We start from the raw sequence: 27,127 nt of genomic DNA, 5'->3' as shown, positions 1-27,127 counted from the left end.
TTCCTTGAGCTTAACTGAGTGCCATGGCTTACTTAGCAGTTCCCTTAGTCTTTAAGTTTGTCTTACATTTCCGAGGTGAGAGTTGACATATTAGTTATACATGATCCTCTTCATAACCGGAGAATCTAGTTATAGCAGTTTGAGGGGAGTCAAGTTAGAACACTGACATAGCCCCATGATATGTGTGTGTATATATATGGTTGGTCCCTTATACTTGGAGAAAACTCCACTGATGACAAAATTCACCCATGGGTGTTGGTGGGGGAGGAGTGCTGTGGAGCCCACAGGTGTGACCTCGTAGTACACACCACACACACGTGAACACATTCCCCATTGTCCCTTTTTGTGCTGCTCTGTTTTTGCTTTTGCCTCTCTGTCTCGTAATCAGGCACACCCAAGGTTGCTCCTTTTTGTGCTGTTATGTTTGTTATTTTCAGCATCTGGTGCTGTTTTTTTCCTTCTGCTTCTCTCATAATTTGAACAGAGTTTTTGCTCCAAAAACTCCACTTTTTCCCGATTGCAGTGTGCCAGGTCGCACTACTGCGGCAATGGACTCCCAGTTTTCAGCTGGAATAGAGCATTGTCGGAAGCCCTGGTTGACGATCCCCATACATAAGCTTCTTCTGTCCTCCTTGCTGTTGATTTCACAAACTCAGCTCACTGTCATTCATCCTCCTCACAAATTCCCACCTCCTCCCCCCCAACTAGGAGACTGACTAGGAAACTGACTGTGTTCCAGGACTTCACTATTTGCAGTCCCGTCTTGTCATTTAATAGTGAGCATTAAACGACACTGGTGGAATTGCTCAAGGAGTAGGATGTGGTATTTGTGGGGAGTCTGGATGTTACAGCCGTGGAGAAGATTGGAAGGCCCAGCAGCCTGGACAGCTTTAGTTTGGTCTGAACTTGCATACCACATGGCCTCCATATTCTGTTTGACAGTCTTCCAAAGGTTGTGCTGGCCTTCGTGATCCATGGCGATTATTGCTATTGTAATTACATTTGAGAATTATTTTCCCATTTAAGTCTCTGCTTTTAGATAATTTTTTGTGAGGCGAAGAAAAGAGAAGCAACATGACCTAGTGGAAGTCCAAAGGACCCGGGTTCTAATCCCAGCTCCTCCACTTGTCTGCTGGGTAATCTTGGGCAAGTCACTTCACTTCTCTGTGCCTCAGTTCCCCCTATCCATAAATGGTGATTAAGACTGTTAGTCCCATGGGGGACAGGGACTGTGTGACCACTCTGATTATCTTGTATCTACCCCAGCACTTACTACAGTACCTGGGACATAATAAGCACTTAACAAATACCATTAAACCACTCCCCAAAACTCTCCTTGTTCTAAAATTTCTTGTAGGCATATACAGATGCATTTTAAAATGATCTTTGCAGAAAAGTTGACAAGTTGAGTAATAATTTAAGCAGGAATGAGTAGTTAATGTTGGTTTTATATTTATAACACACCTTCTGGGGATGAGAAGGCTGGAAAAAAAAAAAGTGTCCTTTTAATTTTTGTATACATTGGCAAGGCTAATTTAACTGCTTATATTACATTACGTTTTGGGTGAATTGACTTTTCTTTCATGTTTGTTGTAAATGGGAAGCTATAGCTCCAAAGGCTTTTTTTGGATGCTATTTGAAAGTGTGACTAGAGGCCACAGAGTATCATTTTGTGAGAATGAAATAGAAATTGGATGCTGTCGTTATTTGCTTCTAATTTCACCTTTTCAAAAATGGCTCATTTTCTGTGGTCACTTATGCAGAGGTGCTACAGTCGAAAATGAATATTTAAGATGTAATTGAAGTTTTTTTAGAATATTGTCAGTCATCCAAATTGATTGAGTGTCTTTCTACTGTATGCAGACCACTGTACTAATAGGAGTTTTAAAGGACATAGAGCATATATCCCGTTTCCTCAAGGATCTTACACTCTTTAAGAGAGATAGAACTGTAAACCCATAAAAGGGCAGGGACTGTCTCTGTCCGTTACTGATTTGTACATTCCAAGCGCTTAGTACAGTGCTCTGCACATAGTAAGCGCTCAGTAAATGCTATTTAATTGAATTGAATAGGACAAGCATTGGAAATATTCAGCAGGTTAACAGACATAACCAACAGGAGCAGAAACTATACCCCTGTCAAGAGGGCTACTGAAATACCTGGTCCAGTGGGGTAAATAAGGCTTCAGGAGGCTAATTTAAGTGGTTTCCTACAGGATGGGATATGATCTTTTGAGTCTGGAATAAATCTCTCCACACAATCTCCCCACTCCTCAAAAAGCCTCCAATAGTTGTCCACTGCCCTCCTCATCAAGAAGTAATTCCTGAGCATTGATTTCAGGGCACTCAGTCAGCTCTCCCCACTACTTATTTTTGCTCCTCTATGACTAGATGTCAGCTCCCATGCTTCGCTTGTCTTGAGCCAACCTATTTACTGAGCCTCCTGGTAGACTCCCTCACTGCCGTCCTTACTGATGCCTTCCCTTCTGTGGTGAACTGGTTTGTTCTTCACATCCAGCAGACCATTGTTGTCTCCTTCTTCAAGACCCTTCTGAAATCATATCTCCTCCAGGAAGCCTTCCCTATTTAATCTCTGGCCTTTCCCCACATCATCTCCCCAACTGGCATTTTAGCAGCGCTACATTCCCCCAGCACCAGGGCACTCCCCACCCCATACTCCCCCACAGCCCTTACAAATAACCTTTATATTGGGATCTGTGAGGAGTGGGGAGATTGTGCGGAGAGATGTTTAAGTTGTTTTTCGGATAAAAATGTACAAAGAGAGATGGGACAATGTCTGGATGGTGCAAGGGGCAGTCAAGAGGTTTTTTTTTAGGAGGGGGAAATGTGGTTGTGTTGGAAAGCATAGGGGAGAATGATCCAGTGTTTAGAACAGTGCTTTGCACATAGTGAGCGCTTAAATGCCATCATCATCATCAATGGAGGGTGGCCATCAGGAAGAAGACTAGATGCAAATGTTTTGGGGTTTTTTTATTAAGGGATGAAGGGAAAGGTTCAGAGGTGCAATTGGAGGGGGTCAATTTTAAAAGTAGATGAGAGATCTCTTCTTAAAGGCTGTCTGAGAACAGTGAGAGAATCCATGTGGTGGGTAAGAGGGAGCTGGGAAGTGAGAAGGTGTTTTTGGTGGACTTTACACCAGATGTCCACCAAATAGTTTGCAAGAGCAAAAGGAGTGGACACTAGGGATTTAAGGAGGGAATTAAAGTTCTGAAATAGTTGGTATATTGGATAGAGCAGGACCTGGGAGTCATAGGACCTGGTTTCTAAACCTCTCTCTGTCACTTGCCTGATGTGTGACCCTGAGCAAGTCATTTAACTGCTCTGTGCCTTAGTTACCTCCTCTGTAAATTCTACTTCCTCTACTTAGACCATGAGCCCCAGGTCAAACAGGGACTGTGTTCAGCCACATTGTCTTGTATCTACCCCTGTGCTTAGTACACTGCTTGGCACATAGTAAGCACTTTATAAGTACCATTAATGGAGACATTGAAAAGGCCTCACATTTTTCTGAACCACCGTGCCTGTGCCTTTCTCCAGACCATGCAGCTCTTTCCACTGAATGACTTAGTTCAATTTTACAGAAAGTTGGTGTAGATAAAAACCATATTACAAAATATTTGTGAATACTGGCACTACCCGCCTTTCCTCCTCCCCCCCATGCCATTTTTGATATGGAACATATGAGGTTCCATGTAGATGAGTATCTTCAAAAATCCAATGTTCATCAAGTGGAGCCCATTTGGTTCGTATTAACCGTCAGTACTCTGAACCCTGGCCAACTTTTATTTTTTTTCCCCGTACCCATCACCATATCCTTTGGTCTAAGTACCTTAACACTAAAATTCAGTCTTCCGACTGTTATTGTCTTGGAAACATTGGCATATTTTTCTGGAACATTTTATTGCACTTTTATTTAGTGTAAATAGTGATTTGTTATGCCCACTGCCAAGGCATCTGGGCGTATTCATTTAACTACAGCAGTTTTGAACATATGCTTATAGACTAGACAATGCTAGAAGCTGATGCTACTTAACACCCAGTTGCTCACTACTTTATTCTAGTCATAAATGAAGAAAACAGGCAAAAAAAATGAGCTTTGAAGTCCCTGAGCATTAGAACATTTTGGATCTGGTAGGCTGAAATTAAATGAGTCCCATAAATAAAGACTCTTCATTGAAAAGCAGAGAAGCAGCATAACCTAATAGAAAGAGCACAGGCCCCTTGGATTCAGAAGGACCAGTTTTAGTCCTGGCTCTGCCACTTGTTTGCTGCATGACCTTGGGCAAGTCACTTTACTTCTCAGTGCCTCAGTTGCCTCATCTGTAAAATGGAAAATGAGGCTGTGAGCCCCTCTAAACTGAGCTCATTGAGGGCAAAAATGCCTCTGTTTGTTGTTATACTGAACTCTCCCACGCACTTAGTACAATGCCTTGCACACAGTTAAGCACTCAATAAATACGATTGAAGAAGAAGACAGGGCCTGGGTCCAACCTGGGTAGCTTGTACCTACCTCAGTGTTTAATACAGTGCCTGGCACATAGTGAGTGCTTAACAAATACCATTAAAAAAAGAAAAACTGACAGCAGAAATTTCCCCTTCAAGTTCATCAGCAGCAGCAGCAACAGCAGCACTTGCTGAATGTCTACTGTGTACACTGCATTGTTCTAGTTGGTTGGGAACCTCCTGTAGAAATAAGACTCGGCCCTGCCCTCAACTTTATAGTTTCTAGATATGTAATAGTTAAAAGAATAAGAACAAAGATAAATCAATGGTATTTACTGAGCACTTACTGGGTGTAGAGCACTGTACTAAACACTTAAGAGTGCAATACAACAGAGGTGGTAAACACGCTCGCTGCCAGCAAGGAGCTTACAATGTAGATGGGGAGACAGACACATTGCCACAAATTACAGATATGTATATAAGTGCGGTGAGACTGAGGGTGAGGTGACTATAAGTGCAGAGGTGATATAAAAGGGAGAGAGAGGAAAAAAATGTGGGCAAAGTTGGGAAGACCTCTCAGAGGAGATGTGATTGTAATACTATTGTAATAGATATAAATGATAACAAAACTAAAGAAGGAAATTGAATTAGTAACAAAAACCTTATTCACACTATTGCTTAAGTAGTTTAAGCAGCTACATGTCCGGGAAGTAGGCACTGCCTTTTGGGTAAAGTGCATTTTTAGGAGTGCCCTGAAGGCAGTCTCTTTAGTTATGAGCAAAGGGAGAGTTAATAGCGTACTGAGATAGACTGCAGAACATGGAAAACATTTTGGAAATCAGAACTGGCAAAGTCGAGAACAACTAGTGCCTCAGTGACACACAGATGTAGGGTGATTGCAAAAGTGAGGCCAGCTGAAGTTTCCTGAAATGTCTGAAGATAACCCATTGGGCAGAATCAAATATAGCAAATCAGTGATTACCACTGCTGTTTTAGAAAGTGTTGGGAATGGTCATATATCTCTTATCTGCTTATTATTTTTTTTTGTTAATGACTCCAACCTATCTTTTCATAAACCTTAATTACAGTACTTTTCACAGAGCTCTCAGTTTCAGCCAATGAAAAATGAAAGCTTGATGTGGCATTTATGTTCATTTGAGGCCAAAGAAGTTGCATATCTAGGCTTTTCAGCCGATGAAAAATGAAACTTTTTACAGGCGGAAGAAAGTAGTTTCAGTGTACAGAAAAAAAGTACTAGTGATATAATACCATAATTCAGAATTCAATCAATCAGTGGCTTATATTTACTGAACAGTTACTGTATGCTAAACACTGTACTTAGCGCTTGGGCGAGTAGAGTATAACAGAGTTGGTAAACACGTTCTCTGCCCACATCAAGCTTGCAGTCTAGAGGGGGAGGCAGATTTTAATGCAGATAAATTAGGGATATGTAGATAAATGCTGTGGGGCTGAAGAAGGGGTGAATAAAGGGAGCAAATCCCAGTGCCAGGTTGAAGCAGGAGGGAGTAGGAGAAGAGGAAATGAGGGCTTAGGCAGGAAAGACTTCTTGGAGCTCGATAAGGTTTTGAAAATGGGGAGAGTGATTATCTGTCCGAAACGAAGAGGGAGGGTGTTCTAGGCCAGAGGCGGAATGTGAGGTCGGTGGCGAGATAGACAAGATCAGGGTACAGTGAGTATTAGAGTATTACAGTGGCATTAGAGGAGTGAAATGTGTGGTTTGGGTTGCAGTAGAAGAGTAGTGAGGTGAGGTAGGAGGGGGCAAGGTGAGGGCTTTATAGGAAAAGGTAAGGAGTTTCTGTTCAGTGCGGAGGTGGATGGGCAATTACTGGAGATTCTTGAGGAATGGGGAAACGAAACATGGACATCGTCTGATCTGGTTATCTTTGTTTCTACCCCAGTGATTAGCACAATGTTTTTGGCACAGAGTAAGGCCTTAATCTTCTTCAAATGCCGTCGAATCGTTGCCGATCCATAGTGACTCCATGGACATACCCTCTCCAGAACGTCCCATCTTCTACCATAAAGACATTCGGGTATGCGTATCCATAGAGTTTTCTTGGGAAAGATAAGGAAGTGGTTTACCATTGTCTTCTTCTGCAGAGTAAAAAAATTGGAGTCTCTGCCATTGTCTCTGATCAACTCTGATCACTTGATCATCCACCTTTGACTCTTTCCCATGTGCTGCTGCCGAGCACAGGTGAATCAACTTTGATGTTTTGACTTTTCCATTGGGGCAAACCTATACAGCGGAGTTATAAGCTTCATCAGCGTACACATTCTGCTATCACATTAAGGCATCGATTCATAGGAGAGAAACACTTAAGAGATACCATTATTATCACTGTTACAGTAGGTATTCTAATACCTGGGCCCAACAATAGATGTCTAAAATCTATAAATATTTTTGTACATACCTTTTAATGACTCTGGAGAGAACACTTTGCCTCATCAAATTCATATTTAAAAGTCCTCACCGATGAGAATAAATCCTATTTTTTTCAACAAATGGGAGAGAAGTATAGTATATGTGGGTATTTGGCAGTAGTATTTATGTAGCGCTTTGAGATGTTTTAAAAGGTAGGTTTCTTGATTATACCATTTTGTGATACAAGGAAAAATGCATTAGTGTTTTTCAGCCTCATCGATATTGATGTTTTTCGTCTGGAAGGAATACTTAAATCCTGGCAACAATGAGCAGCCAGAAGGATAATTGATTTTTTCCTCTAACCTTATTATTTTTTAAAAAATAGCTTTAGTAATTTTTTTGCCTTAGTAAATAGTAAATTGTATTTTTCCTTGTCATTTGTTTTTAATTATAGTGTAGTTTATTAGGCCACCTAGGAGTTGAAACTTTAACATTTTAGAGAAATATAGCGCAATCACCTGAAACTCAGAGTGTGAAATAAATAATAAACTAATAATAAATAAATTTCCACCATGCAGCCGTGGAGAAGATTAAAAACTGGAAGATATAACAGATGCAGATTGTCATATCTTAGTTCTCATGACAAATAGTCCTTTGAGGCTGGGTACTAGGTATTAAACTGGAGGTGTATTTTTTTTTCAGCGAATCAGTTTGTTTATTGTAAATAATTGATGTCTCTTGTCACTTTTATTGCCCATTTCTTTAAGCTCCAGGAGGGCAGGAACCAAGTCTACCAGCTATATTGTACTCTTCCAAGTGCTTAGTACAGTGCTCCATACAAAGCGTGCACTCAATAAATACCACTGATTGACTGTGATTAACTTTCCGTAGTTTATAGTCTTTTGTAGTGACAAGGCCACCCCTCCACAGATGGTTGACCCCCGGAGGGCACCGGGGCATTTATGTTCATTTGAGGCCAAAGAAGTTGCATGTCTAGGCTTGCAAGTGCCATCTGTGGTCAGTGATGAAAATGTATTTTGGCTCTTGAGGATAGCTGGGAGCACCCATGGCAGAAGCTGGGATTAAAGCCTGGGGCCAGAGGAGCCTGGCACCCTGTGGCCCTTGGGTCTTGTTGAGCCCCTGGTGAAGAGGGCTGGTTAGAGGCCAAGGGGAAGACTAGTAGAGAATGAAATTAGGATCCTCGCAGCGACAGCCGTCACTGCCAGATCAACTCTAGCCTAGTGGAGGAAGCATGGGCCGAGGAGTCGGATTTCAATGCTGCCTCCACCGCTTGTCTGCTGGGTGACCTTGGGCAAGTTACTTTGTTTCTCTGTGCCTCAGTTCCCTCATTTGTAAAATCTCTAAAATACCAGCTTACCCACTGTACCTCGATTTTTGACTGTCTCGCCGCCGACCTCTCACCCACGTCCTGCTTCGGGCCTGGACCCACCCCCCTCTTCGTATCTGACAGTCAATTATTCTCCCCACCTTCAAAGCCTTATTGAAGGCACGTCTCCTCCAGGAGGCCTTTTCTGACTAAGCCCTCGTTTCCTCTTTTCCCACTACCTTCTGGTTCCCCATGATTTGCTCCTTTTATTTACCTCTCCCTCAGCCCCATGGCACTTATGTGCGTATCCATAACTTTTGTAATTTATTTATATTAATATGTCTCCCTCTCAAGACTGTGAGCTTGTTGTGGGAAGGGAATGTGTCTATGAACTCTGTTGTATTGTACTCTCCCAAGCACTTAGGACATAATAAACGCTCAATAAATCTGATGGATCGAATGGGGATTTTGACTGAGTCCCACGTGAGATGTGGACTGTGTCCAACCTAATTAACTTGTTTCTACCCCAGTGCTTAGTAATAATAATAATGTTGGTATTTGTTAAGCGTTTACTATGTGCAGAGCACTGTTCTAAGCGCTGGGGGAGATACAGGGTAATCAGATTGTCCCACGTGAGGCTCACAGTTAATCCCCATTTTCCAGATGAGGTAACTGAGGCACAGAGAAGCTAAGTGACTTGCCCACAGTCACACAGCTGACGAGAGCTGGGATTCGAACTCATGACCTCTGACTCATTCAATAGTATTTATTGAGCGCTTACTATGTGCAGAGCACTGTACTAAGCGCTTGGAATGAACAAGTCGGCAACAGATACAGTCCATGCTGTTTGACGGGCTTACAGTCTAATCGGGGAGACAGACGAGAACAATGGCAATAAATAGAGTCAAGGGGAAGAACATCTCGTAAAAACAATGGCAACTAAATAGAATCGAGGCGATGTACATTTCATTAACAAAATAAATAGGGTAATGAAAATATATACTGTTGAGCGGACGAGTACAGTGCCGAGGGGATGGGAAGGGAGAGGGGGAGGAACAGAGGGAAATGGGGGGAAAAGAGGGTTAAGCTGCGGAGAGGTGAAGGGGGGGTGGTAGAGGGAGTAGAGGGAGAAGAGGAGCTCAGTCTGGGAAGGCCTCTTGGAGGAGGTGAGTTTTAAGTAGAGTTTTGAAGAGGGGAAGAGAATCAGTTTGGCGGAGGTGAGGAGGGAGGGCGTTCCGGGACCGCGGGAGGACGTGACCCAGGGGTCGACGGCGGGATAGGCGAGACCGAGGGACGGTGAGGAGGTGGGCGGCGGCGGAGCGGAGCGTGTGGGGTGGGCAGTAGAAAGAGAGAAGGGCGGAGAGGTAGGAAGGGGCAAGGTGATGTAGAGCCTTGAAGCCTAGAGTGAGGAGTTTTTGTTTGGAGCAGAGGTTGATAGGCAACCACTGGAGCTCTTTCCACTGAGCCACGCTGCTTCTCAGAAAGACACTGATTCGTAGTACAATGCCTGGCATACAGTAAGCACTTAACAAAACAACCTTTTTTTAAAAAGTGATGTCTGCTGCCATTTTCTTGTTTTTGGTCACTTCTAACAAATACTTTAGGAAAAATAGGAAAACCCTGGCAGAGGCTGTGCTTTTTTAGGTAAGTGACATGACATGACATTGTTCTTTTAAAATAGACTGCACAGCACTGCTATTGAAGCACATTATTAATGGAAAAAGTCAAACGCAATTGTAGAGGGAGACAGCTGGGGAACGGGCTCTGGAGATGTGTCGTCCTTCAGTAATCGAGCTCGTCTCGCAGCCTTGTTCGGAGACTAGGCCCCACTTGGACAAAATGCCTGATGGGCAAGATAAATCCATCAGGTCATTTTGAAGCCGTGACGCTGTTTTCCTTCTAGTGCTGCTACTGTGATACAGGTGAATGTGTGTTTTTACTGTATGTTTTGGATAGAGAGCAGTATCGTAATTAGAGAACGTTCTTTCACTAATGTGCATCCGATTCAGAGTGATGGAGTGCCAGAAGAAATGATTGTGTGCATGCACAGTGTCAGACAAAGGGGTAGTTCAGCACAGAGCCCCTCTGTTAAAGGACAGCTGAGTGTATGATGAAAACTTATGTTTTTCAAAAGAATTATGTGGTTGAACAAATCCTCATTCAAGAAGAACACCTAGCCCACATCCTTTTTATTTTTCGTGCTATAGTTAGCTTTTTTTACAAGAGGCATACTTTATATATCATATTTCATTTATAGGATTGGATTTCCATTTTCCATTTTAATTTTTTTTGTTTTAAATAAAGCAATAAGAAAATGGAAAGTTTGGAGTGAAGTACTGGATTATGGCCATGCAAAACACCAAAAGGATCTTCCCCTTCCCTCCCCATATCCTCCCCCTCTGGCTTCCAGTTCACTTCAGCACAAACTTTTGAACCTTCTCCCCAGGGTCCTAAATAGGATGGAATCTGAGCACCACTTGAAAACCCAGCCATAGCATCTCTTAACTGCTTTCCACAAGCCAGAGTTCCTGTTTCAGTGTTTACCACTTCTTGATGCCATCCTGCAATTAGGGAATATTTGCACATTACTGTTTGTCAGGGGCAGGGATCCGCAACCTAGGGCTCGAGAGGCATAGCTGCCTCTTCTTGGGACTAAATGTGGCTCTCAATTAGGGCCAAGGAGGTGTCTCCAATGGACAGAGCCAGTGCGGGCCTGTCACACCACCCAGCCACCCTCCTCCACTCCTCTCCTCTCTCTTCCCCTCCCTCCTGCATCAGAGGCAGGCTAGTGGAGAGGTAGACAAGGAGAAGTTTTTGTTTTGTTCTGTTTTGCTGTCTGTCTCCCCTGTTTAGACCGTGAGCCCCTCATTGGACAGGGATTGTATCTGTTGCTGAATTGTACATTCCAATCGCTTAGTACAGTGCTCTGCACATAGTATGTGCTCAATAAATACTATTGAATGAACAAATGAGAAGTTGACATTACAGCCTTAAAGGAATGGAAGTTTTTCCGGTAGGCCTAAGACAGCACTCTTGCTCATGAATAAAACAGACGTCTGCGATAACAGATAACCACCATGAGGATTTTTGTCAACTAATCATCTGAGTCCTGCTCATGGAGATCTATTAGGCAGTTCAAAATGAGTGAACTTTTTTTTTTAACGGAGATAGGTCCTGAGAGTTTTGCGTGTGTGTATGTGTGCGCACGTGCACACAAATCCCTTCTCTCCAATTTTAGGTTGTTATGGGAAGACAGGAACCTAATGTGCTGATTTTTCACTGTATTTTCCCTGGAGATACTTAATAAATGATTGTGAGGGTGTGTCTGTTACAGAGAAATTGTAAGTTTTTAAGGGGAAGAGTGCTTTCTGTATTCAGTGATTGGAATAATACCAGCATCTGAGTACATCTCCCTTTTTTCTCCTAGTGCTGAGTTGAAGCTTTTGGAGGAAGCAACCATCTCAGTCTGCAAGTCTCTAGGTAAGAGAAGTGCCGTGGACTTCAGTGTTGCGGCATTGTTACTAGTGCCCTGCTTAATCATTCTTCTGTATGCAAATGTGGCCCTTTGTCGCCTCCATTAGTAATATGTTCTTCTCCAAGTCCTTTTCCATTATGTGTGGGAGGGTGTGGGTAGGGTGAGGAAAAAGGCCTTGGACACCAACACTAGTCCCGGCTCTGCCACTTGTCTGCTGTGTGACCTTGGGCAAGTCACTTAACTTCTCTGTGCCTCGGTTCCCTCATCTGTAAAATGGAGATTAAATCAAGACTGTGAGCCCTATGTGGGACAGGGACTGTGTCCAACCCGATTTGCTCGTATCTACCCCAGCACTTAGTACAGTGCCTGGCACATAGTAAGTACTTAACAAATGCCATAATTATTATTAATATTAGGGAAGGGGAATTTGGGGAAGGCCTGGGTAAAGATAAGGGAGTTTCAACTTCTAATTGAATCTCTGTCCTGTTTAAACACTAACATGGACTTAATTTCCATTTTATCCCACCCACGATCCTGGAAGTAGATTAATATGCATCTGGATTGAGCACAAGTCTTTGCCAAGACAAAATATTCATATTCAGACTAGCTAACTTTGAAATCAGGATCAAAACTTAGAAGTGGGTCTGATAGCACATTGGCATTAGGGTCACATAATTATGACCACATGGATGCAAGATCGCAATTAACGATTGGTTTAAAAACCTTCTTTCCCCATAGTTGAAAACAATCCTCGGACAGGAAATCTCGGAGCGCTGATTAAGGTCTTCCTTTCTCGAACTAAAGAACTAAAGATTTCAGCAGAATGTCAAAAGTAAGTTGGAAAATGAAAGGATAGCGTCTTTTTTTTTTATTTAATGTAGTTTTATGGATGTCTGAACTGTTCATTTGATGGCTGAAATAGAATCTGAATGCTTAACGGGCAAACTTCCTGTTTGGGATCCAAATTCTGTATCGAAAAGATGAATGAAGTATGAAAAGGATGATGGTGGTTATCGTTATCATCATCAACCACAACAGCCTTTTGTGCCTACTTTGTGCAGAGCGCTAAACAGGGTGTATGGGTTCATATAAGAGGATTAAAAGATGTGATTCCCAGCCTTCAGCATGCTTACAGTGCAGTGGGGGAAGTGAGGCTGTGCCAAATAATAGATAAAAAAGAAAAAAAACAGATTAAAATCAAAAGTAAGCAATTAAATTGTGAAGTAGATAATGAGTCAATAGCTGTACACATTAGTGAGGTTGGTGCAAAAGTGACAGGTCTAGGAAGGTGTAGGATTAATCAAAGACTGCTTCTTGATGGAGGTGACTTTTTAGGAGGGTTTGGAAGGTGGGGAAGAATATGGTTGGTGCCAGAGAGAAAGCCCACTGTCCTGTATATTCTCCCAGTTAGACAAATTCAATGGGGAAAAGTTTTCTGCACAGAGAGAGAGGCATGAACAAGGTAGAATAGTATGAGAGGTAAGGTTGGGTTAGCTTGGGAAGAGGATGAGTACAAACTGGGGTATAGGAGAACAAGAGAGGGGATTAGAGAAGGGAATGCTGATGGAAACTTTTGAAATCACAGATTCGGAGTTTTATTTTCTGTGAGAAGAAATGGGTAGGTATTGGAAATTTTTGAGGAAAGATGGAATGTGTTCCAAATGCTGTTTGAAGGTTATTATTATCTTTATTACACTCATTAAGCACTTACTATGTTCCATATCCTGTACTAAGCAATGGGGTGGGTACTAGTTAGTCAGTTTAAACCCTGTCCCTTAAGGGCTCACAGTCCAAGTAGGATTTAGTCCCCATTTTACAGATGAGGAATAGAGAAGTGAAGTGACTTTCCCAAGGTCACACAGCAGACAAGTGGCAGAGTTGGGTTTAGAACTCAGGTCCTTTGACTCCCAGGATGTTAGTCCTTCTTTCCGATGGTATAGTCCACTAGATGGAGGATATTCTGAAAAGGGAAGAATCTTGAGGGAGGGAGATCAATAAGGAGGCTGGTACAATAATTGAACTGGGAGGTAATGGGGACTTGAACCAGGGTGGTGGCAGTAAGGGTGGAGAAGGAGAGGGAAATAGAAGAACTGGCAGAATTTATAGACACTAAATAAAAGATAAATGTCAGAGAGGCATCAAAGGTTCTGAGCTTCTGGGATGGGGAGAGTGGAGGTGTTACTGGCACATGGGGTAGGCAGGAAGGCGAGGTTTAGACACGGAAGTTGAGGAGTTCAGTTTTTGACATATCGATGGTTCACCTAAATGGAGAGTTCCCAGAAGCAAAAAAAGAAGGAATGTGGCCTAGTGGAAAGAGCACAGGCTTGGATGACAGAGGACCGGGTTTCAAATCCTGATTCTGCCACTTACCTGCTATGTGACCTTGGGCAAGTCACTGAACTCCTCTATGCCTCAGTTTCCTCATCTGTAGAATGGGGATTCAATGCCTGTTCTTCCTCCACCTTAGACTGTGAGCCCCATGTGGGGCAGGGACTGATTATCTTCTGTCTACAGCAGGATTTGTCACAGTGCTTGGCCCAAAGCAAGCCCTTAAACAAATACTACAGTTATCATCATCATCAGTGGTATCTGAGCGCTTACTGTCTGCCGAACACTATTGAATACTAAGTGCTTGGGAAAGTACAGTATAGCAGAAACGGTAGACACGTTCCCTGCCCGAAACGAGAAGCAGCGTGGCCTAGTGGAAAGAGCATGGGCTTGGGAGTCAGAGGTCATGAGTTCTAATCCCGGCTCCGCCACTTGTCAGCTGTGTGACTTTGGGCTTCACTTCTCTGTGCTTCAGTTACCTCATCTGTAAAATGGTGATTAAGACTGTTAGCCCCACGAGGGACAACCTGATAACCTTGTATCTATCCCAGCGCTTGGAGCAGCGCTCAGCACATAGTAAGCGCTTAACAAATGTCATCGTTATATCATAGGACAGGTGATAGGACAGGACTCAAGATGTAGGTTTGGGAGTCAACTGCATAGCGATGGTTGCTGAAATCGCATGAGCAGTTGAGCTTCCCGAAATTAGTGGAGGGCTCAGAACTGAACCTTGCGGGATCCCCCAAACCAAAGAGTGAGCAAAAGATGAAAGCTAGCAAATGAAACTGAGGAGGAGTGTTTAGAGAAGTAGGAGATGGGTCTGAGTCCTGGGAACTACGAACCCATGTGGGACAGGTACTATATCCAATCTGATTAACTCATACCTACCCCGTCGATTTGTACGGTGCTTGATGGTATAGTAAACGCTTATTAACAAATACCAGAATGCTAATCTCTCAGCCTCATCAGTGTATTCATTGTTTAGCAGAATGCAAATGATTAAACAATAGTACAGTTGGAATACACAGAGCTAGGTACTTTCATTCTCAGTGTTCGTTTAATAGGATTTTAAATTAGGAAGAACGGCATAGGCTCTTATTAGATTTGGATGGTTTTTTTTGATGCAGAGTGGGATAAGATGCAGGTAATTCACTTTGGGTAACACTAGGAAGGTGAATCCAGCATTTAAGATATCTTAAATCTCCAGAACAACAACAAAAGCACATTGCAACTAAATTTTAAAATTCTGATCACCAAAGGGTAATAATAATAATAATAATGTTGGTATTTGTTAAGCGCTTACTATGTGCCGAGCACTGTTCTAAGCGCTGGGGTAGACATAGGGGAATCAGGTTGTCCCACGTGGGGCTCACAGTTTTCATCCCCATTTTACAGATGAGGGAACTGAGGCACAGAGAAGTTAAGTGACTTGCCCACAGTCACACAGCCGACAAGTGGCAGAGCTGGGATTCGAACTCATGAGCCCTGACTCCAAAGCCCGTGCTCTTTCCACTGAGCCACGCTGCTTCTCCAAAAGTGTATAAGGGTAGAAAAGTGTAGTGTAGAAAATGGTCTTAAGTAAGCATGTATCTTACACAACTATTTGCAAACTGCATATCCAGGGAATTGCTATTGTTTGTGCTGGATAGGAAGATTAAATGATGAAAGCAGGTAGATGTAGGTGGTTCTGCCACTTTAAGGCCTTACCAATATAAAAGCGAATAAAAGTATTTTCTCTCGTTGGGAATATTGGCTCATAGATGATCAGCATCCATTTTTTGCAGAATAAATCTGTTAAAATGAAGTGCTTCATATTTTTGAGATGCATGTTAATCTTAGACTATCAACTGGTCAAACTTTTATCATTAGTCAGTGGTATTTATTGAGTGCTTCCTATGTGCCAACCACTGTACTGTTTGTGAGAGTACAACAGAGTCAAGTAGACATGTTTCCTGCCCACAATGAGTTTACAGTCTAGAGGGGGAGACAGACATTAATATTAATAAGTATAACAAACAGTACAGTACATAACTAATGTAAACATGTAAAATTTACTTTGAATAAAATCCTGAAAATCAGTCAAGATAAGGAGTTTGGGAGATTATACCAGTATTTCAAATGGGGCCAGTTCTTTTAATTACATTAAGTGTTTGGATGTTTAAACTGATTTTGTCTTGCCTTTACTTTCATATGAGCCATCATCAGAATGGTGGTCTTTGAGAGCACCCCTGCCATTAGTTGAAGCAGCGTGGCTTAGAGAAGCAGCGTGGCTTAGTGGAAAGAGCCCGAACTTGGGAGTCAGAAGTCGTGGGTTCTAATCCCGGCTCTGCCACTTGTCAGCTCTGTGACTTTGGGCAAGTCACTTAATTTCTCTGTGCCTCATTTACCTCATCTGTAAACTGGGGATTAAGACTGTGAGCCCTACCTAGGACAACCTGATAACCTTGTATCTCTTCCAGTGCTTAGAATAGTGCTTGGCACATAGTAAGCGCGTAACAAATACCATCTTATTATTATTATTATCCACTTGTAGATCAGCTGCAAGATTAAGAACCCAACATCAGGAATTCACTTTGGGATTATTAATTACCTGGCTGGTTTTGAGTCATTATGTATGTACACACAAACTATGTGTACTTCACTCTTATATAGGAATTGATAAGAAATGAAAAATTCTGCAGGAACAAAACAGCCCAACAAAATACAGGTGGTTGACATAGCTTTAAAAGTTTATGGAACAGAACTGTTTTTTCTATTTAAGAAACTAACTGATAAGCTTTATTCATGTATTTTTTTCCGAACGTTTTTTTCTATTTAAGAAACAAGCTAATAAGCTTTATTCATATGTGTATTTTTTTCCTGTTTCCTTTCTAGCCACCTCTTTATCTGGCAAGCACACAATGCCTTGTTTATCATTTGTTGTCTGTTAAAAGTGTTCATCTCTCAGATGACCGAGGAGGAAATGCTGCTTCATTTTTCATATGAAGAACAATCTCCAGGGACATATGGTAAGTCCTGCTGTAAAGATACCTAATGAGGCACTCGTGAAGAGAACATTCAGCTTGTTAGGACAGGATTTAAGAGGAAAGAAGGGGTACTTAGAAAAAGGAACACTGTTTCAAACGTCCTCCACTTTCTACTCCTCTTCATTTAGTCTTTCCTTCAAATCCCTTCCCCTCATTTTGACCGACATTAATTAAAATCATCGTCATCAGTTTGCGGTCGAGTGTCTGTGAGGTTCAAGCCCTTCTTTAGGTCACTCCCCTCAGTGCTCCACATGATATCCGTATCAGAGCAACTCTTCTTTTCAGAGCTTGCCTTGTAATTTAGGTGATGGAAAATGTCTGTACTTTAAAGGTTTTAAGACACTGCAGAGCAATGCTGAAGGAAGTATTTTGGAGATGAAGGTAGGCAGCCAGCAATTTTTCTGGGATGGTTTACTTGCAATCCTCCCTGAAGGTAGAGCGATGGATTTTATAACCTCATCAAGGTCCTAAGGTTGTATAATTACAGAGTATTCACAGAAATCAATATAACCGGTGTTCCAGCATGAATTATTCACTTACCATTGGCTAGCTCTAATTTAGAGAGTAGATGTTGGAGATCATTAAAAATGGGTTGAATATTTTTCTTTGTAAAAAGAAACGGCAGCTGAATACAAAACAGGCAGGGACGGCTCCGCCGTCCAGCTGCTCAGAACATGACAGGTGGGCATGTCGGCCGTTCCTGTCATGTGCGCTGGCCTTCTGTTAGCTTCAGGTGAGCAGTGCCAGAGCTGTGACTGTTTGCGTGATGCCCGCTGACCTTTATCAGCTGGGGTCAGTCTGCAGACTCAGCAGGACCCTACCCTACCGGCACAGATCTCCCTTGGGCCTGCTTGAGTTGGCACCAAACCTGAGCCCAGTTTTTCTAGGGTTGGGAAGTTCTTCTCAAGCACCCCCTAATTGAGTCATTCATGGTTTAAGTTAGAGTGGAAGTTCCTGTACAGCAAGGAATTATGTCTTTCATCCCTGAACTAAGAACGTGGAAGAGGACAGGGCTCTGCACACCATCCCTGATCAGTAACTAAGTGGATTCCATTTCACCCCTTGAATTTGCAGGTTTTCAAAATCATGGGGCGAAATCGATCAGATGTGTTTGTAGAGTGCTTACTGTATGTAGTAAGTACTTGGAGAGTACAGTATAACAGAGTCGGGCGACATCTTCCCTGCCCAGAGCAAGCTTAGAGTCTAGAGGGGGAGATAGACATCAGTATAAATAAATTTTGGATATGTACGCAAGTGCCGTGGAGCGGAGGGAGGGGTGAATAAAGGATGCAAATTTTAGTGCAAGGGCAATGCAGAAGGAAATGAGAACTCAGTTGGGCAAGGTCACATATCGCCTGGGAGAGCTTTGTAGTGCTATCAGTGGAGATGATGCATCCTGGGGCTTGTGTGGTCATACGGGTGAGCTGGGGCACGGAATGGGAGCGGAGAAACAAATGTGGATCTGCTGCTGGGAAGCTCAGTCAGTAGTTGAAAGGGAAGAGAGCCCCTTTAAAGATGACAAGTAGTGTGGCCTAGTGGAAAGAGCACAGACCTGGGAGTCAGAAGGACCTGCTGTGTGACCTTGGGCTAAGGTCAATTTCAATTTCACTTATCTGGGCTTCAGTTAACTCATCTATAAAATGGAGATTAAGACTATGAGCCCTTTGTGGGACAGGGATTGTGTCCAGCCCTTAGCCCTTCGTGGAGCAGGGACTGTGCCCTGCCCAATTTATTTTACCTTCCCCAGTGCATAGTACAGTGCCTGGCACATAGTAAGTGCTTACAAATGTCATTATTATTATCATTATTATTATTCTACTATCATCATTATTGTTATTATTATTATTGTTTAAGAAGTCACTCATGCCACAACTCCATATCTCTTAAAAGTTTAGGCCTCGGGAGAGGAAGTCCAGAATTTTACCAAGATTAATTATTCCTATTAATGTCTGTCTCCCCCTCTAGACTGTAAACCTGTTATAGGCAGGAAGCGTGTCTGCCATTTCAGTTGTATTCTACTCTCCCAAGGTCCACGGCTGTGTGACTGTGGGCAAGTCACTTAACTTCTCTGTGCCTCAGTTCCCTCATCTGTAAAATGGGGATTAAGACTGTGAGCCCCACGTGGGACAACCTGATTCCCCTGTGTCTACCCCAGCGCTTAGAACAGTGCTTGGCACATAGTAAGCGCTTAACAAATACCAACATTATTAAGGTCTTAGTACAGTACTCTGCACATAGTAACACTCAATAAATATCATTGGTTGATTGTGCAGTTTAGATCAGGCTGTTTCACGGGAGGGTTGGGTTGGGTCAAGCCCTTCCAAATTTGGCCTATGCAGAGTACTCTAAAATGAATTGCTCACTCTTTTTCTGCCCTTTAGGAAAATCCAGAAAGTTATGAATGGGGGAGAATTAGCAGGGTTCTCCTTTATGCATTCTGTTCATCTACCCTACACAATAATATCCTACCTAAAATCCATTTCTCAACATAGGATATTGTAACTTGATCACAGTGAGTGTAAGTTTATTAATGACAGGCAAGATGCCAGGAAAGGAATAATATAGAAACGTAACCATAAGAACAGCAATTGAAAAATAGAAAAAAATAGTGGCATTTGGCATCCTTAAAGCAATTGGAAGACTATTTATTTTTATTTTTTGAAACCTAACCCTTACCTTGTGCTGGGGGAATTATAGCTATCCTTATATAATTTGTATTTGTAATTCTACATAGCACCCTCCAGTGACCAAAGCTGGCCACTACTCCTCTTTCTCTCTCTCTTTCTCTCTTTTTTTCCAGGGTATCGGTTAAGAGCTTACTACATGCTAGGTACTAAGCACTGCGGTAGACAGAAGCTTATCAGGTTGTACACAATCTATGTCCCACATGGGGCTCATAGCCTTAATCCCCATTTTACAGATGAAGTAACTGAGACACAGAGAAGTGAAGCGAGGTACCCAAGGTCACACAGCAGACAAGTGGTGGAGTAGGTATTAGAACCCAAGTCCTTCTGAGTCCCAGGCCTGGCCTCTATCCACTAGGCCGTGCTGTTTTGCTCTAGGCTGCTTTGCAATCATCTCTACTAGGTACAGTTTTGATACTAGTGCTAGCTTTTAGTACTTACGAAGCTAAAAACAGCTTCCAGTATCTGTTTTTTCTGTTTTTTCTTAATTTTACTTTATTGAACTTGGTTAGCCCAGGAACAACCACCCATTTCCCTCATTCCTTTTCCTTTTCCCAAACCTGGATTTTTCTCAGTAATACTGACTGAGGTCAGTATTTTTTAGGCTTTCCGTCTTTGTTCCCAAAATTCTTTGTTCTACTATCGGGGAAGCAGAATGGCCTAACGGATAGAGCACAAACTTGGCAGTCAGAAGGACCTGGTTTCTAATCCCAGCTCTGCCACTTGTCTGCTTTGTGACAAGTCACTTCACTCCTCAGTGCCTCAGTTGCTTAATCTGTAAAATGGGGCTTAAGACTGTGAGCCTCAGGTGGGCCATGGACTGTGTCCAACTTCATTATCTTGTATCATTATTATTATTATTATAGTATTTAAGTGCTTACTATGCACTAGTAAGTAATTATTATTAAGCACCAGCGTGGATACAAGCAAATTGGGTTGCACACAGTCCCTGTCCCCCATGAGGCTCAAAGTCTTGATCCCCATTTTACAGTAACTGAAGTTACTTGTGAGCCCATCACTGGACAGGGATTGTCTCTATCTGTTGCCGAATTGTACATTCCGAGCACTTAGTATAGTGCTGTCCACATAGTAAGCACTCAATAAACACTATTAAATGAATGAATGAACGAACTTGCCCCATGTCACAGAGCAGACAGCGACAGACCAGGCATTAGAACCTATGACCTTCAGACTCCCAGGCACGTGCTTTATCCACTGTGTCATGCTGCTTCCTGTATCTACCCCAGTGCTGAGTACAGTGTCTGACACATAGTAAGCGTTTAACAAATACCATATATTGAGGCACTCAGATTGAAGCCCAATCACATCCAGGGCCAGGCTGAAGATAGCCCCTGGGAATTCCAAATCCCCATCCCAACGCCATTACGTTGTGACTAACTATAAGGAAGTCCCATGTAGCGCTGCTGCGGGTGATGCTAACATTCATGCTTCACCCTTCAACTACTGCCTCCTACCTTCACTTCCCACCTTCCACCATGTTCTACCCTTCCGGTGACTTGGCGGGCATCCCCTAGCTTGCCAGCCCTGTGAATGCCTGGACCGCCCTGGCCACTGCTGCATGCCCGTTTACTTGCTTTGATGTCTATATATCTATATCTATATATCTATATAATTATAGAATCTATAATTCTATTCCTTTATATTGATGCTATTGATGCCTGTTTATGTGCTTTGCCCCCCGCTTCTAGACTGTGAACCCATTGTGGGCAGGGATTGTCTCTCTTTGTTGCTGAACTGTACTTTCCAAGCGCTTAGTACAGTGCCCTGCACACAGTAAGCGCTCAATAAATACGACTGAGCGAATGGATGAGTGAAGCAGCCACAGACGCAGGGATTAGGGTTGATGCCAGGGACTCTCTAGACTTGAAGTCCTGCAGCCATGGATGCACGGGCTGGATTTGGAGCCGGGGCCCCTACGGCAGTCTTTTTTTTTTTAAGTCTGGTATTCGTTAAAATCTTCCTATGTGCTAGGCACTGTTTTAAGCGCTGGGTAGATATAATCAGGTCAGACACAGTCCCGTGTCCCACATGGGGCTCACAGTCTTAATTCCCAATGTACAGATGAGGGACCTGAGGCACAGAGAAGTGAAGTGACTTGCCCAAGGTTACACAGCAGATAAGGGGTGGAGTCGGGATTAGAAGCCAGGTCCTTCTGACTCCCAGACCCATGCTCTATCCACTAAGCCATGCTGCTGTCTTATTTTAAATCTCCCTTTCATAGAGAAGCCACTTTGGTCATTGTTATGGCAGCAGAGACATTGCAAGGCAAGTTTGTTTGCATTTCTGGTTATATTATCTCACCGGCAGAAGGTTCTTTTATATTTCCAAAGGTTGTTTTCTTCTGTCGAGCTATTCTCGTTTTGGGGTTTTTGTCTTGCTTGACTTTGGGCAGTGGTGTACAGGATTTGGGCCATTCTGGTCTCACTTAAGAAAAGGTCTTGGAGGAGTAGGAAAAGGAACACTAAGGGTATAAGTGAGTTTTAAAATACTTAATGTATGTAATCTGTAATAATAAAAGAAAGATTCTGTAAAAATAAATTCTGCAATGAAACTACTTTCTATCAAAAGTACACTTTGAGGGATCCCAAACAAGAGATTTATAAAATGATCCTGGGAGGAGGTAATAGTTTAAAGAATCAAAAGCCACCGTAAGTAGGACAGAGTGTTTGGGTATGTATTTTTCCTCCTCTTCTCTCACAATGGTGAGATCCTCAGGTATCTGGAGACTGTTCCATGTGCACTTCCTGGGATGAAAAATGTTTACCAGTGGGACTTTTGGTTCTCGAGGGAAGTGACTCTGCAGTTCCATTGTAGATGAAGAATTCCTTCCTTTAATTCCATCCTGTTCACTTTTTGAGCAGTGACCTTTATGTCATTTTAGTCCAGAGAAGGCAGCCAGCCAAATTCTTCCAAGGTCAGCTGAAAGCCACCACAGGTATTAGGAGATGGAACGAGTTTGGCTGTCCTGAGCAGCGACTGAGGGCATCGCTTCTCTATTTCTACCCCGGAATGAAAGCCCTCTTCGGGGCTCAATGAATAACTTTGGTTGTTGAATCTACCTCTCATCAGCTGGCCAGAGGTGCGTTTTCTCTACTTGGCACTCCCCCAAAGAAATTCCAGTTCTGAGAACCCATGGGGTGATTCCTGATTTGAACCCTGAGTAGAACTCAAGCATTTTAAACTGGCTCAGATGCCCGGCATCTTGGTAATAGTTTAGCATACACGATTCCTGTTGACGCTCAAGTCATTGTAATCTTGCTGTGATCAGTTTAGATATTAGCATCTGGTGAAATAGAACTGGCATTTCTAGTGGAACAGATTCTGATGTAAAAAGAGCATAATTGCCAGTGAGCTTTCAGCAGACTGCCTAAATTTATAACCTTTTTTTTAATTTGACAGCTAATCTGTGGCCTATGATTTGAGAGCAATTGTTAGCTAGAGAATATTGCTGTCTTTTCTGAGAGATAACATTTGCTCTGCATGTAGTGATCTTGGGCTCAGGGCCCAATTTCTTTTTGTGCCTTTTCAGCAGATGTATTTTAGGTGCAGACGAGAGCCGTGTAGCATTTTGAATGGGGTTAATGCATTACTAGCTTACCAGTGTCTTTGCTAGGAAAACTCAAGCCCGAAGAAATTGCTGGAAAAAATTTTATGATATAGTTGAAAATTAAGCATGAGGTTAGTGTTGAAGCATTTCTTGTATTAATAATAATGAGCAGCAGCATGGTCTAGTGGATAGACCACGGGCCTGAGAGTCAGAAGGATCTGAGTTCTAGTCTCGGTTCTGCCATTTGTCTGCTTTGTGACCTTGGGCAAGTCACTTCACTTCTCTGTGCCTCAGTTCCCTCATCTGTAAAATGGAGATTAAGACTATGAGCCCCATGTGAGAAGTGGACTGTTTCCAATCTGATTATCTTGTATCTACTCCAGCGGTTAGAACAGTGCCTGGAACATAGTAAGTGCTTGCTTAACAAATGCCATGAAGAAAAATAACCGAGATGGAGTAAATGTTTCACGGAAGGTGATTTGGATAATTTTTTGCCTACTTCCGAATAAAATGAATCCATCAATCGTATATTAGGAACTTATTGTGTGCAGAGCACTCTACTAAACACTTGGGAGAGTACAACATGACAGTATAACAGACACATTCTCTGCCCCACAATGAGCTTACAGTTTAGAGGGAAGCATCACTTCACTTCCAAGGTCCTATATTTTGTAAAAATCAATTTTCCCATGCCATAAAAATTAATTATCAGCATTAAAACAGAGATGTAGATGCTAGGTGATGTAAGTCAAAAGGTCCCCAAAATGCACCCCACAGGCCAGTGATGATCCTGATACCACTTGAAACCATTTCAACTAAGTTTGAATGAAATAAGATGGCTGAATTTTGTTTAAAAAGGAAAAAATACTTTCCAATAAAAGGAGTGCATCATTCAATTCTGCCATTACTCGTGTCTTAGGGAATTAAGGAAAGTTCTCCTGACACCTCGAGCTTGTTTGGGTTTGGCAGGCTGAGCTATCAGAGGAAACTCGTGCACATTTGCAACATGAGTTTTCTATGAAGTAAGGTTTTGCAAGAACTCAACCTTGGTGTTAGAGGAGAATTGAGTTGATTTATTGCTCATTGCTATTCTGTGATACAGAGAAGCAGTATGGCCTAATGGAAAGAGCACAGACCTGGGAGTTGGAGGATGTGGGTTCTTAGCTCTGCCACTTGCCCAGTGGGTGAGCTCGGGCAAGTCTCTGAACTTCTGCGCTTCAGGTTCCTCATCTTAGAATGGGGATGCAATATCGGTTCTCCCTTCTTCTTAGACTGAGAGCCCCATGTGGGACAGGGACCACATCCAACCTGATTATCTTGTGTCTACATCCTAGTCATCACTTAGATATCACAATTATTATTTTTTATTATGTGGCCCACCAGCGACTGTCCTATCTATTAAGGGGTTCACCTCTCTGGAAAGTCTGGGAGCACCTGCTTTAGAGCAGTTGTTCCCGTAACTGTTCTGTTAAGGATCCCTTTTGGCCTCAGACACTTTTGGACCTCCCATCTCCATTTCAATTCCAAACACCCGTTATGCCCTATAACCACAGTTTATATTAATGGCCCGTTTTAACCCCCTTTCCTCCTCTCCTCTCAAGCAGCATGGCATAGTGGATAGAGCATCGGCCCGGGTCATGGTTTCTAATCCTGGCTCTGCCGCTTGTCTGCTCTGTGACCTTGGTCAAGCCACTTGACTTACCTGTGCCTCATTTACCGTGTCTGAAAAATGGGGATTGAGACTGAGAGCCCCGCATGGGACAAGGACTGTGTCCAACCTGATTTGCTTGTATCCACACTAGTGCTTAGAACAGTGCCTGGCACATAGTAAGTGCTTAAATACCACTGTTATTGTTAAGTAACTGCCAGATTAATCTTTGGTTATGCAAACTGACTTTCTTATTATACTTTGTTTTTGCCTATGCGAAGAACTCTCTCCCCCTCTGAGTCTCCCTGCTATTCCTTCCCATTTTCAAAGGTTTATAGATAATTCATTCATTCAATAGTATTTATTGAGCACTTACTATGTGCAGAGCACTGTACTAAGCGCTTGGAATCAACAAGTCGGCAACAGATAGAGACAGTCCCTGCTGTTTGACGGGCTTACAGTCTAATCATCTCCTTAAGGAAATATTCCCTAATTTTTCACCATTCCCAGTCAAGTTATTCTGGACTCTACTCCCGGCTTTGCCACTTGTCTCCTGTGTGACCTTGGGCAAGTCATTTCACTTTGCTGGGCCTCAGTTATCTCATCTGAAAAATGGGGATTTATCCTGGGAACCCCTTGTTTTTGTGTCCACCGCAGTTATCTTGTGTCTACCCCAGTGCTTATACTAGGGCTTGGTCCAAACACTGCCCTTAGACAGATATTGACTTTACTCATTTATTGTTTTTTCACTCTCTTAGAGTTAGCAGTTGTTTCTATGCTTTTCTTGCTGTTCCCACTATAGGTATATAATTGATGTTAAAAAGAGAAGCAGAGTGGCCTAATGGATAGAGCACATGGGTAGAGCACAGCCCTTGGAGTCAGAAGAACCTGGGTTCTAATCCTGGCTCTGCCACTTATCTGCTGTGTGACCTTAGGGAAATCACTTAACTTCTCTGTACCTCAGTTACCTCATCTGTTAAATGGGGATTAAGACTGGGAACTCTTATATGGGATAGGTCCTGTGTCCAACCGGATAAGCTTGTATCTACCCCAGAGGTTAGTACAGTGCCTGGCACATAGTAAGCACTTAGCAAATACCATGGGGGGGAGAGGGAGGGGAAATGCCTGCTTGTCTCCTTGAGAGCTGGGGTCATAACTTTTACTCCTGAGCTCCTTATACAGTGCTCTGCAAACAGAAGATGTTCAGTAAATACTATTGGAAGAAGAATGTCTTGTTGAAAGCCACCCCTAAATGTGTCACTTAGCCTCAGCTTCTCATTTTCTCAGTTGCAGAGCCGTGGGTAGAGATTTGGGTTATTAATGTAGACCAGTCCCAGTTCCAAAATTCATTATGGCAGCATCATTTTCGACAGCATTAATAAAGACAAAAGACAGAGACTGAAATAATGGTGGGCCCATAATGAACTTCTCATGTGTTTTTCTGAAGCTCAATGCCAAGGCATTCCTGAGAAGAATGGGAGAAAGACAGCATGTCCTGCCTCAACAGCAGTTCTGCAGATGAGATGAAGGCCACTTATCCTCATCTTCATCTAAAAGCATTAATATTAGAGCTGTTCATGGTAATATGTTGGAAAGGATCATTAAAGCTGTGGTCAGTTGCTTTCGTGACCACTGTATTTCATTTTTTTATGTTACTGCTTATCAGTTACTTAGGTGCCTCTGATAATAGTAATTATGGTACTGGGGTAGATACAAGTTAATCAGGCTGGACACAGTCCCTTTCCCACATGGAGCTCAAAGTCTTAATCCCTATTTTACAGATGAGGTAACTGAGGCCCAGAGAAGTGAAGTGACTTGCCCAAGGTCACTCAGCAGACAAGTGGCAGAGCCGGGATGAGAACCTCTAGGTCCTTCTGACTCCCAGGCCCGTGCTCTGCCCTCTAAGCCATGCTGCTTCTCAGTTAGAACCTCTGTAAGGTTACCAAGTTTTGCATTCCACTTATCTGGCCGTGCGATAGGGAGAGTTACAGTCTGGCACTATTTCTTAGGCCTGCTATAAATATCTTTTATGTACTTTTGTGCATAATAATTATGTACTTATGTACCTATCTGTAATTTGTTTCTATTAATATCTGAACCCCCTTCTACACAGTAAGCTTGTTGTGGTGAGGGAATGTGTCTGTCAACTCTGTTATGTTGTACACTCCCAAGCACTTAGTATGTTGCTCTGCACACAGTAAGTGCTCAATAAATACCACTGA

At 42.7% G+C, this 27,127-nt stretch overlaps 1 protein-coding gene across 2 annotated transcripts in view; it reads left to right on the top strand.

Moving 5' to 3' along the window:
• The window catches only part of DYM (dymeclin), a 519,684-nt gene that overhangs the window by 41,252 nt on the left and 451,305 nt on the right, over positions 1–27,127 (top strand). For both annotated transcript variants that reach the window (XM_029060947.1, XM_039911491.1), the window contains exons 3-5: positions 11,604–11,656; positions 12,390–12,483; positions 16,854–16,987. In XM_029060947.1, the coding sequence (XP_028916780.1) occupies positions 11,604–11,656; positions 12,390–12,483; positions 16,854–16,987 (281 nt within the window). The remainder of the gene's footprint in view (positions 1–11,603; positions 11,657–12,389; positions 12,484–16,853; positions 16,988–27,127) is intronic.

Source organism: Ornithorhynchus anatinus, chromosome 3 (genome assembly GCF_004115215.2).
Source record: "Ornithorhynchus anatinus isolate Pmale09 chromosome 3, mOrnAna1.pri.v4, whole genome shotgun sequence".
Taxonomy (NCBI): domain Eukaryota; kingdom Metazoa; phylum Chordata; class Mammalia; order Monotremata; family Ornithorhynchidae; genus Ornithorhynchus; species Ornithorhynchus anatinus.
Note: the sequence above shows the minus strand (reverse complement) of the source record. Positions and strands in the feature narration are given on the sequence as shown.